This window comes from Sapajus apella, unplaced genomic scaffold (assembly GCF_009761245.1).
Source record: "Sapajus apella isolate SASKATOON/1434 unplaced genomic scaffold, GSC_monkey_1.0 scaffold42, whole genome shotgun sequence".
Lineage (NCBI taxonomy): Eukaryota > Metazoa > Chordata > Mammalia > Primates > Cebidae > Sapajus > Sapajus apella.
In genome coordinates this window covers 7,248,431-7,260,180 of record NW_022436982.1, presented here as the reverse complement: position 1 = coordinate 7,260,180, position 11,750 = coordinate 7,248,431, and the positions used below count along the sequence as shown (strand labels likewise).

The window sequence follows — 11,750 nt, the reverse complement described above, 5'->3', positions numbered from 1 at the left end:
CTTGTTGTCCACGCTGGCATGCAATGGTGTGATCTCGGCTCACTGGCAACCTCTGTCTCCTGGGTTCATGTGATTCTCCTGCCTCAGCCTCCCAATTTTTTATTTTTTATTTTTACTAGAGATGGGGTTTCTCCATGTTCGTTAGGCTGGTCTCAAACTCCTGACCTCAGGTGATCTGCCTGCCTCAAACTCCCAAAGTGCTGGGATTACAGGCATGAGCCACTGCGACCAGTCCTCTTCCTTCTTTTTATGGTGGACTAGAACTGAGAATTTTTAAAGCTTTTAAGCTGCCCAAGTATTTGGCCCAAATTACAGGTTCACCTCTGCTTTATCTACCTTGAAAATGGCATTGAAAAATGGTGATTTTATTGTAATTTGTATTACTGTCCAAATGATTCAGAATACCTTTACTCAGATAACAAATCCTAAGATCTAACATTTTGCTGAAAATAAGTTTTGGCCAAAAGATTTATTAGGAAAGAATATATTGCCTGATTAACTTGAGGAGTTAATAGTGTTCAACAAAAAGATGTGTAGATTTTGAGTGATTTTTCATAATTGAAATGTTACTGGTAATCTGGTGATAGATTTTTAGGATTTATCTATGTGGATTAGTAAGAACATTTAATGTGAATGAAGGCTTAGGGCTTGGGGTATCTGCTCATTAATATAGAAGACTTATTATCCATTGGCACCCAGCATTCAAGATTTGAGGGGCCAGGCTCTGTGGTGCGTGCCTGTGGTTCCAGCTACTCAGGAGGCTGAGGTGGGAGGGATAGCCTGAGCACAGGAGTCTGAGGCCAGCCTGGGCAACATAGCAAAAACCTCGTCTCTAAAAAAATACAAATAAAAAAGATTTAAGTCAAGTTCTTCATCAAATATCAGGATTGCTTGATAGTGAATGAAAAATTCAGCTGCCATTTTTTTTTTGATGTTTTAATTACTAGCTAAATATTACGTTAAAATGTTCCTTACCTTAACAAAAGGAAGAAATCAGGCATAAAAACAAGCAGTACCCGTGTCTGTATTAACCAGTCTATTCCACAATAAAATCTATATTGTAACATCTCTAGGTTTAAGATTTGAATAAGACTGAGCACCTTGTAGGCATTCAATAAATACCTCTGAGCTGAATATTTAAATGGCAGCATCAGATCAATACACGGTATTTTCCCATTGCTATTTCTAAAGCAAACATTTCCATTCCCTAAAGCCATTCATTTTCAAAAAGCTCTCAAGTCTTTCAACATTTTAAAAGAAGAAGGCCGGGCGCAGTGGCTCAAGCCTGTAATCCCAGCACTTTGGGAGGCAGAGGCGGGTGGATCACGAGGTCAAGAGATCAAGACCATCCTGGTCAACATGGTGAAACCCTGTCTCTACTAAAAATACAAAAAATTAGCTGGGCATGGTGGCGTGTGCCTGTAATCCCAGCTACTCAGGAGGCTGAGGCAGGAGAATTGCCTGAACCCAGGAGGCGGAGGTTGCGGTGAACCGAGATCGCGCCATTGCACTCCAGCCTGGGTAACATGAGTGAAACTGTCCGTCTCAAAAAAAAAAAAAAAAAAAAAAAAAAAGGAAGAAGAAGAAGATGATAAAAACTTGATTTTCCAAGTTAGGGAACTAAGTAGGCTCTAAATTGTTCTGTTCATTCTACCTCACACCTATCCACTCCAGTCAAATGTCCTGTAAACCATTCTGCACAGAGCAGGACACACAATGCTTCATGAAGGTGGAGACTTTAATCATTTACAAAGCCCTCAGACCTTTTTCTACTCTTGTAGGTTTAATCATACAGATGCCATTTACAGTATTTTGTAACTAGTAAGCAGCAATAAAGTTTATTCTGTACTATTTTAGCATATTATTTTAAGTTGAAATAGAAAAATTATATCGATGTCTTTTCATCTTGAAGCAATAACAATGAAACTCATAACTCAAATCTGTTTACCAGCCTAAGAGAAGCATTTAAAATCATACAGGCTTCTTCTATGCTTTATTAGAAAGATTCAAGGAGGGGAAAAAAAAGGCAGAATTATTCCAAGCCATGTTCAGGAACAACAACAAAAAGAATTTGTAACTGCAATTCCAATGTTTCATAAATGTCCTCTATTTCCACGTAAAAACCCTTTAAAATTAACATAATTAAGGCAGCTAATAAAACACAATCCCTGCAACTTTTGTATATAAGGAAAATCCTCATACAGTATTGGTAGAGCATGACTTATCAATAAAATATACTACATTCGTTATCAAATATAGAAACCACAGTTCCAGATTTATGTTTTTTAAAAAATTAATTTATTTTAAGTTAAGGAGCTCTATGTAAATTTATTTTGGTATCAAACAACTGCAGTTAGTGACGGGGGAAAAAGCATCCATAATTGTGGAAGGATGGTAATTTATTTATAAAAACTATACAAAATTAGATTAATTATAACAACAACTTATCAAAGGTTTCTGAAATTAATTTTGCTTTTGAAAAAGTATCAAAAGTCTTCAGATCCAGAATGATAGCCTTTTTTTATTTTTGATTTGTGGAATTATAGCACATCAGATCTTTAAGCAACTACATCAGATGAAATCCTGGATAATAAAGTATTCTCAATTTCCTGACAGCTTGGAATGTAAATGAAAACTTGTTCCATTTTTATTAAAGAAAAAACCTAAAATAATGCATTCAATAGTATGAAATACCTGTTAGAATGGCTTGTCTGCTATAATTAAACATGGGCAATTAGTTCTACACTGTTAAAAATTGCCTTAAATTAATTCCTTCCTTTAATAAAAAAGTTTTTCTCATCTATTTCAGATCTCCGGTATTTTATTTTAACTATGAAATTTGTGTCAACATCAGGAATCTTCAAAACAGTATATATTTTAAAAGCACATATAAGCAAAACTAAATTTCTCAAATTATTAATAAATCTAAAGCAATAATTTAATATTCTATTGCAAAATATAGGCTGCCTTAAGAGAAACATGCTTGGTCAATCTTTTGCTTTTAGGTTTGGTGGCCAAACATTTAAAAATAAAGAAAAAAATACCATTACTCTTTGCTAATGGCTTTTAAGATTTGCAGACACAGCTAAATACTCATCTAACAAAGTATCCAGGCTATCCAACTATATTTGCCATTAATTCATAAGACAATAACACATATTTATAATATGAAAGTAGTCAAAAAATAAAGAACAAAAAGAAATAGCCACAGGTATTTTACACCTAAAATAAGTTGACCTAATAAGGGTTACATGAGAAATATAAGACCCCAAATAAATTTTAGATACAAAATTATATGATGTGGCTTTGTTCAAACATACCTAAAATTCAAACTCAAGTTAAATACCTAGGCTGGCTTTTTTATATCACCAGCTTTCATTAGGGCCTTAATCGCTCTTGCCCTCATCTCAAGTTCTAGCAGCTCTAGTTGCTGTGCAGAAGGCTGAACATCTTCTGGTGGAGGAACAGCCAGGGTGGCTGCTTTGGGTTCCTTCGGGCTAGATTCTGCCAGTCCCAGAATCTCATTCACACTTTTCTCAATGTCTTTCTCCAGGTCATCTATCTGACCAGCTTCACTTTGGACTGTATTTTCTGGTGCCTCGGGAGCAGCTGCTTCTTCATTGCATGGGCCTTCTATGTCACTGTCATAAGCATCTGCATTTATACTGAGTACATCACTATCTTCCCCTTTGCCTATAACAAACAAACAAACAAAAAATAGAAAGATTCATGTAAATTAAATGCCATGGATCAAAATTTCCTTACTGCTTATAATTTAAAAACTGCTTTGATTCCACCTCCCACTATGGAGTCCCCCAAACATATTACATAATCCCCACGCCACCCTCTTTCCCTGACTTCTCAACCTTCAAAGCAGATCAAATTTAATATAAATTCGAGTGTATTTTTCATTCTAATTTAGTAGAACATGGGAACATTGAGAAATTTATTCCATCATACGGAGTACCCATGATCTATTTTCCTAATTAAAATATAACTTATTACGTCACAGTAAAACTTCTGCATTACAAAATGAAAGCTGACATTGGAAATCCTCTGGATAGAGTATGGCTTATTAGTCAAGTAGTAAAATTTCATTCTATAAAGTGTTTAAAATACTTTGCTTTATAAACTACAAAAAATTATCATCAGCAAGCAGGGCAACATGTGCATTACAATTATCCCAATTGTTTCATATGCTTTTTCAAACACTCTGTTCCAAATCAATAAATTAAAGAATGCCTAAGGCCATTTTCTAAGATAAAAAGTTTTAATGAAGAGGATTTTAATTAACAAATTAGTACACCATAATTTTAAAAAATGCATTTATTATAAAACTTCTATAACTGATGCTAACAACCTGAATAAACACAGATTATGGTCTCATCCACCTTGTTCTTGTCATTGAATACTACTCAATTCAAGGCATCCTTTACAACTTTTGAGTACTCACTTATATCCCCAATTAATTTATCTTTTAAATACTGAATTATTTTTTTAAAGTCATGAACCCCAGAATGTTAGCTTTCCCTACTGTAAGAAAGCTTTGACAGTGCTTTCCTTATAGTAGGGAAAACAACTTTACAAAACATAGATTGACGCATGGAAAATTCTGGTAAGACTGCACAAGAAGGACATAAACAATTATACTCCACTGTTTTATAACAGATGATTTACTGACCTTCACTGATCCTCCTACAAGATTATAATTCAAAAACCACCCCCATTCCAAAATTAAAGTGGAAAAAAAACAATAAATTATTTTTGTGTCCATAAATAGAGCTTGTAAAAAAAATGGTTATTTGATGCCAAAGAACATTTTATATATCGCCCCAAAGCAACGAGTATTTCCAAAAAGCAAAAAATATAAAAAAAAAAAAAAAAAAAAAAAAAAAAAAAAAAAATTACAGAAAATTGAACATAACCTTTTGTTTTAGGAAATACTATTTATATAAGTATTCTAACTTGAGAATAAAACAGATTTAAGAAAATAAGTGCTAAGTTGTTCACAGACTCAAAAATTAATTTTAGTGCCTACGAGGCTTTACCTGAAATTTAAAGTGTGATGACTGATTCTGAATGAGAATCTACAGGCTGTATAAAATATTTTAAAATGCAAATTTTGGAAAAATGTCTTTGTTTTTAGACTAGAAGTTGTTGGGAAATATTGGACAAAGAACTGAATAATGCGTGGGTGGAGAAGAGGTAAATTGGTAGTTGATTCAGAGGCTTGATCAGACTCAGGTTCAATTTTTTTGGCAAGAATATTTAGAAGTGACATTGTGTACTTCCAACACATAATATATAATTGCTTTTCTTTTTGTGATCATGTCAGTATCCACTGGGATTGGGTATTGTCTACAATACTCTTGACTCCTTGAACCTAATCACTGTAATGGTTTTGTTTGTAATCTAGTTTTTTTCTGTGGAAACTAAGGAATTTTTTTTTGTGTGTGTGTGATCACTAGCAGTATATATATATATTTTAAATGCATTTAGGTTTTGGGGTACATGTAAGAACATGCAAGATTGTTGCACAGGTACACACATGGCAGTGTGATTTGCTGCCTTCCTCCCCATCACCTATATCTGGCATTTCACCCCATGCTATCTCTCCCCAACTCCCCACCCCCCACTGTCCCTCCCCTATTTCCCCAACAGACCCCAGTGTGTGATGCTCCCCTCCCTGTGTCCATGCCTTCTCATTGTTCAACACCCACCTATGAGTGAGAACATGTGGTGTTTGATTTTCTGTTCTTGTGTCAGTTTGCTGAGAATGATGGTTTCCAGGTTCATCCATGTCCCTACAAAGGACACTAACTCAACGTTTTTGATGGCTACATAGTATTCCATGGTGTTTATGTGCCACATTTTCCCTGTCCAGTCTATCATTGATGGGCATTTGGGTTGGTTCCAGGTCTTTGCTATTGTAAACTGTGCTGCAATGAACATTCGTGCGCATGTGTCCTTATAGTAGAACGATTTATAATCCTTTGGATATATATCCAGTAATGGGATTGCTAGGTCAAATGAAATTTCTATTTCTAGGTCCTTGAGGAATTGCCACACTGTCTTCCACAATGGCTGAACTAATTTACACTTCCACCAACAGTGTAAAAGTGTTCCTATTTCTCCACATCCTCTCCAGCATCTGTTGTCTCTAGATTTTTTAATGATTGCCATTCTAACTGGCGTGAGATGGTATCTCAATGTAGGAATTTTTTAAATCCTTGAATTCTATTTCATAGGATGTGTCCTAGGTTTGATGTTCTACACTTGGCAAGCCCTTTCAGGGTGAAGGCCTTCTTCACCTCCTATCAGTTTTATCTGTATCAATTATTTCTTTATTTTCCCTTTCCACTGTCTACTTTCTCACTTTCTGATTTATTCTGTCACTTTATCAAGTCCCTGCTCAAGTGGTTCCTTATCACATCACAGCAATCACTCTCTGTGAAAGCATCTTCCTGCTACTATCTTCTTATCCCGTTTTATTTTTCTTCATTGAATCTGACATTTTTACGCATTTTTACTCTCTCTCTACAGAGATTTTTCTTGTTCACTTGTTTCCTCAATGCTTAAAACAGTGTCTTATACAAAGTAGATGCTAATATTTGTTGAATTATAAACTTGATGTTGAACCTCATGAGCTGTTCATCTTTATTGCTTAACTTTTATTGCACATTTTAAAACATCTTTCTTTTCTGCATTTTGAGATACTTCCTTATCTTCCAGCAACTACTGAATATTTGCTTTTGATGTGTTTGTTTGTTTGTTTGTTTTTGAGAAGAAGTCTCGCTCTGTCCCCCAGGCTGGAGTGCAGTGGCGAGATCTCAGCTCACTCCAGCCTCCGCCTCCTGGGTTCAAGCGATTCTCCTGCCTCAGCCTCCAGACTAGCTGGGATTACAGGCGCATGCAACCACGCCTGGATAATTTTTATATTTTTAGCAGAGATGGGGTTTCACCATGTTGGCCAGGCTGGTCTCAAACTCCTGACCTTGTGATCCGCCCGCCTCAGCCTCCCAAAGTGCTGGGATTACAGGCGTGAGTCACCGCACCCAACCAATATCTGTATTTTTAAATCCTAACAATTCTTGGTCTCTGGCTTTTTTTCACTGCACCCTGTTTTATGACTGTAGTGTCCACCTCAGTCTCTCTAATAAGGATATTAAATAGACTCTCTTCTTCCCCTTGCTCCAAAAGATTATCTTCTGATTCCTGCATTTTCTTTATTTCTTACTTTGTTTATCTTGTTCTTTCATTTGTTTTGGCTATGTTTTTCTAGTAGCTGGTTTGGGTTTTTTCAGCAGTTGTTTATTTCTCTAATGTATCTTTTCCATCGATGTAAAGTGGATGAGGGGTAGGCCTCTCAGAGATATATGGTCATGAAAAGGAGGGAAAGGAGGAGGAGTTCAGTTGGCTGAATTATTCATAATGAATTTAATATTAATTGTCATGTTGTTTGTTCCACAGCCAATTCTTCTTTGCTTCCAAGACTCTCAAAGAATTACACTTATCTATGGTATCTTTGGCTGTGATTTTCCTTTCTTTTTTCTGTCAATTTGATCCTGTCTACTTATATTTTGGGAAAACCATAAAAATTCTTATATCTTTTTTGTTATACTGTAAATTCATTTTTTATTTTAATGTTTTTTACACTTCATTCTTATAAAAGATTGAAGAAATACATGTTCACAAAGCAAATTAGAAAAGTTAATTTTTCTTCTTCTCCTTTTACTCCCCTTCCCAGAAGTAATCACTGTTAATAATTTAGAGTACTTATTTTATTTTTAACAAAAATACAATTATCATGCTTTGGCTTATTTTTTTTTGACTTAACAATATATCTTGGTCATCTTTTTCATCTTAGCATTGTACTAGGTTTTTTTATAGACAGAAATCCTAACTTTTACTAGGATGTAAAAAGTAACATTTTGTTTTAATTTGCATTTATCTGATTAGAAATTAGGTTGAGCATTCTTTTCCATGTGTGTATTGGCCCTCTGTTATTTCGTTTTGCGAAATAGCTGACTTGTTTCTACCCTTTGTCCATGTTTTTGGTTGTTTCTTTTTTTTGTTGTTGTTGTTGTTTTTTTTGGAGACGGAGTTTCGCTCTTGTTACCCAGGCTGGAGTGCAATGGCGCGATCTCGGCTCACTGCAACCTCCGCCTCCCGGGTTCAGGCAATTCTCCTGCCTCAGCCTCCTGAGTAGCTGGGATTACAGGCACGCGCCACCATGCCCAGCTAATTTTTTGTAGTTTTAGTAGAGACGGGGTTTCACCGTGTTGACCAGGATGGTCTCGATCTCTTGACCTCGTGATCCACCCTCCTCGGCCTCCCAAAGTGCTGGGATTACAGGCGTGAGCCACCGCGCCCGGCCTGGTTGTTTCTTAATAATATCTAGACATTCTATATATTCTTCTATTTGTACTTTTTAAAAACAAATTTGCTATTTTTTTTGTAGCTTGCCTGTCTTATAATTTTATTTATGGCATATTTTCTTTCTCAGAAATCTTAACATTTTTATTAAGCTAAATCTGTTAATTATTTTTCCTCTATTCCCCATTTTGTGTTTTACTTTGGAAGGACTGGTATTTATTAGTTTTGGCATGAATTAATTTACAATTTATGTTATTATTTTTAAGCATTTCTCTTCTGTCGTTTCAGACGGTTCTTGGTAGGGATGGGAAGTAGATATGTATGTTCGATTTGCCATCTTCAGTGGAAATTTAGACAAGTATTTAAATAATCCATGTTCTAGAGTTTGTCTTGGCTTAATTTAATAATTCACTATCAAGAGGTTTCACTCATAACACTAGATATACTTTCATCTTATGCATAAGAACTGTTTCTGATAAGCTGGATTATTATCAACTAGAATATTTATAAGTCCTATCAAGGTTTAAATATGCTAGCATAATTTAAAAGTTCCTTTTATTTTTCTGACTCAAAATGTTTGTGATGTGATTAATAGTTCTTATATGTTTACTTATTTTCATTGGATATTCTATTTAAAAGTTTTAACAGAAAGCAAACCTATGTCACACGGTATTTTTCTTTTATCTAACTTAGGGAATCCCACAGCTCTCAGGCATTGAGGTTTGTTATTGATGATAATAAAAACAGAGGTACTGCACTGTAGTTTTTTTCTATTACATAGCACACCCCTTTTTATTTATATTAATATATTACTTTTAGAGTGATTGAGACTTATGTTGTCTATTTTTTCTCCTTCCTAATAAAATGTTCACAGAGTGCTGGCTGTTCTATTTAGCTGCCAAATATTTTGTTTTTATAGTTTCATCCCATGTTCACCACTATGGCTCACTGAATAACATAAACATAATAAGCCTGTGAAAAATTAAACCATTTATTTATGTGTCAGTGATGAATTTGAGTAGTGATTGATTCATTCTGCTGTCTAGACACTAAGTCTAGATGGATTAGTTATTTAAAAAATCTTTAGTATATGGGTGCAGAGTTTGACTGGGATATGAATCAAGTTGGTAGGACCGAAGACAGCAGGTAAACAAAAGAAAAGAGAGTGAAAGTATACAGGCTAGAGTGCAGTGTAATACAACTAAAGTACATTGGTGAGTAGCTGGCCAGAGGATCAACTGTAAGGGATGAATGCATTATAAAGCCCGTTTTCCCCCTGAGAAATCTTTTAAGTCTTTTTCTTCCTATAACTACTGCCTAGCTAAGCTCTTAAACTCCTTTAGTCCTTTCTCATAAGCTATCTCCTCCATTTCTTCATTTGTATTGTTTTTTTCTCAAGTGCCCTAAATGGTATGTAGTATTTCAGGGGTTACCCAACTTAGTGAAGGAGCACAGTTAATGTAAGGAATATATCATATCCTCTTATTTCTTTGTGTATTGTTTAAAGTTAACTTTAGTTCTTTTGCTGCTCTGTAACATCAGTAACTTTGGTCTAAGTTTTTACTTGCTCTCTTTCCTGTGCCACTTTGACTATTCTGTCTTTAGTTAATAATCTGAATTTGTATTCTTATTAATTGTATTTTTTTTATATTTTACCTCAGACCCAATTGTCTTTTATTTTTCTTGGTGGATTTCAATAACCTTAGTTTAACATGATGCTTACATCAAAACTGTTTTTATTTGCTTTTCTTACTTTAGGTATTTTTTTAAACAGCTTAAATTAAGTGAGCTTAAAGTACTAGTGCCTTTGTAGACCCCAAACACCTCTTTAGTTCATGAACAGATTTTTAACATTTTTACCACAAATCATATTAAATGATTATCTAACAATTTTTTAACAAAACTTTGTGAAAACTTATTTTAAATAGATACCACATTACCTGTTATATTTCTCACTACTGACTAGACTTTATTTGAAGGAGTAGAAATAATGTACCTCAGTTTTTCCTGAAATCTCTCTCTCTCTCTCTTTCTCTTTCATAGGTGGGCAGAACAGAGGTTGGAGAGACAAAACATGACTACCTTAAAATTTTAAGATCTTCCAATAACTTATTTGGGGATGAAGTCGCTTCTTTAGAAAGAATGTATAAGTTTTACTTCTTCTATTTAAAGATCATGAGTGATAGAGAAAATCTTACAATCCCCTAATGCCAACAATGCGAGTAAATTATCTTGGAAATGTATTAATAAGTTTGCAGATGATGCTTTCAAAAATGAGTTACTAATTCTACTGGAATGATGAAAATTAAGAAATACTTAAAAGACTTGAGGTATAAAGCTCTTCAAATTGCCATGTTCTATTGTATAAGTCACTTAACATATGCTAAATTATTTCAGGTATATAAAAAGCTTTGGCATCTATGGTGCAGTTATGGCACCTATGAATGCATTTAGCAATACTGTGTCATGGAGAACTTGGCCTGTTTTTCTTTTTTTTTTTTTTTCTGTGTAGTGTATTAAACTACTGATTTAGATTTAAGTGCATTAGGTTGACCATAATTTACAAAATTTAATCGTGGCATTAACTGATTTCAAACAATAAAGAACAAATGCCAATGATTCAGTAAAGAATACCTGTCTAGTATTCTATTGAACCGTCATTGAACTTCCAAATAACATGAATATCCACCAGCTTGTAAATTTGACTTTTAAGACTCACAAATCCATTAACTATCCCCTTCAGAGACTATTTCAAGAATCAAATAAATATTCACTAAGTATCTTTTACATATGCCATGATGGTGCTGTAAAGACCTCAGGAGTAGTTCTTGCAAAATGTGAGAGTGACAAAATACTTGTGGCATGATTAAGACACAGGCTTTGCCTTCACGGTATACTGAATGTATGGCATCATACTTTAACATACCAAATTATGCAATATAAAGTATAAGATAATTTCAGAGCATACAAGGCAAGAGGCAAAAGTCAAGAAGATAGTCACAGATATGTGATATGAGACCAGTCTTGAAGAATGGGTAACATCTAATCGGTGGTACTACAGAAGAGGAAACTCCAAGTGTGAGGCTGATAGAATAGGCACAAGCAAAATGCTAGATGTAAGCTCAGTGCAGACGTATGTGAGCCTGACAGCATAAAATGCACAGGTGAGAATATATAAAAAAGCAGTAACCAAAATTATTGTCTCTGAAGACATTATCATTCTCGGATAAAAAGCAGGGCCTCCCTGCCAGTCTTTTACAATGGATCAGATAAGTGGATACTTTTGGTCTCGCACTGGGGCACAATGACAGGCTGACATAAGCAATTCTTGACTATAATCTTTCACTGAGTAATCTGAAAGTAAATAAAAAATT

At 34.7% G+C, this 11,750-nt stretch overlaps 1 protein-coding gene across 2 annotated transcripts in view; it reads right to left on the bottom strand.

Annotated features, from left to right (window-relative positions):
- Positions 1-1,977: 1,977 nt before the first annotated feature.
- CAAP1 (caspase activity and apoptosis inhibitor 1) overlaps positions 1,978-11,750 on the bottom strand; it is a 58,421-nt gene continuing 48,648 nt past the window's right edge. For both annotated transcript variants that reach the window (XM_032300017.1, XM_032300019.1), the window contains exon 6: positions 1,978-3,693. In XM_032300017.1, the coding sequence (XP_032155908.1) occupies positions 3,347-3,693 (347 nt within the window). In that variant the 3' untranslated portion in view covers positions 1,978-3,346. The remainder of the gene's footprint in view (positions 3,694-11,750) is intronic.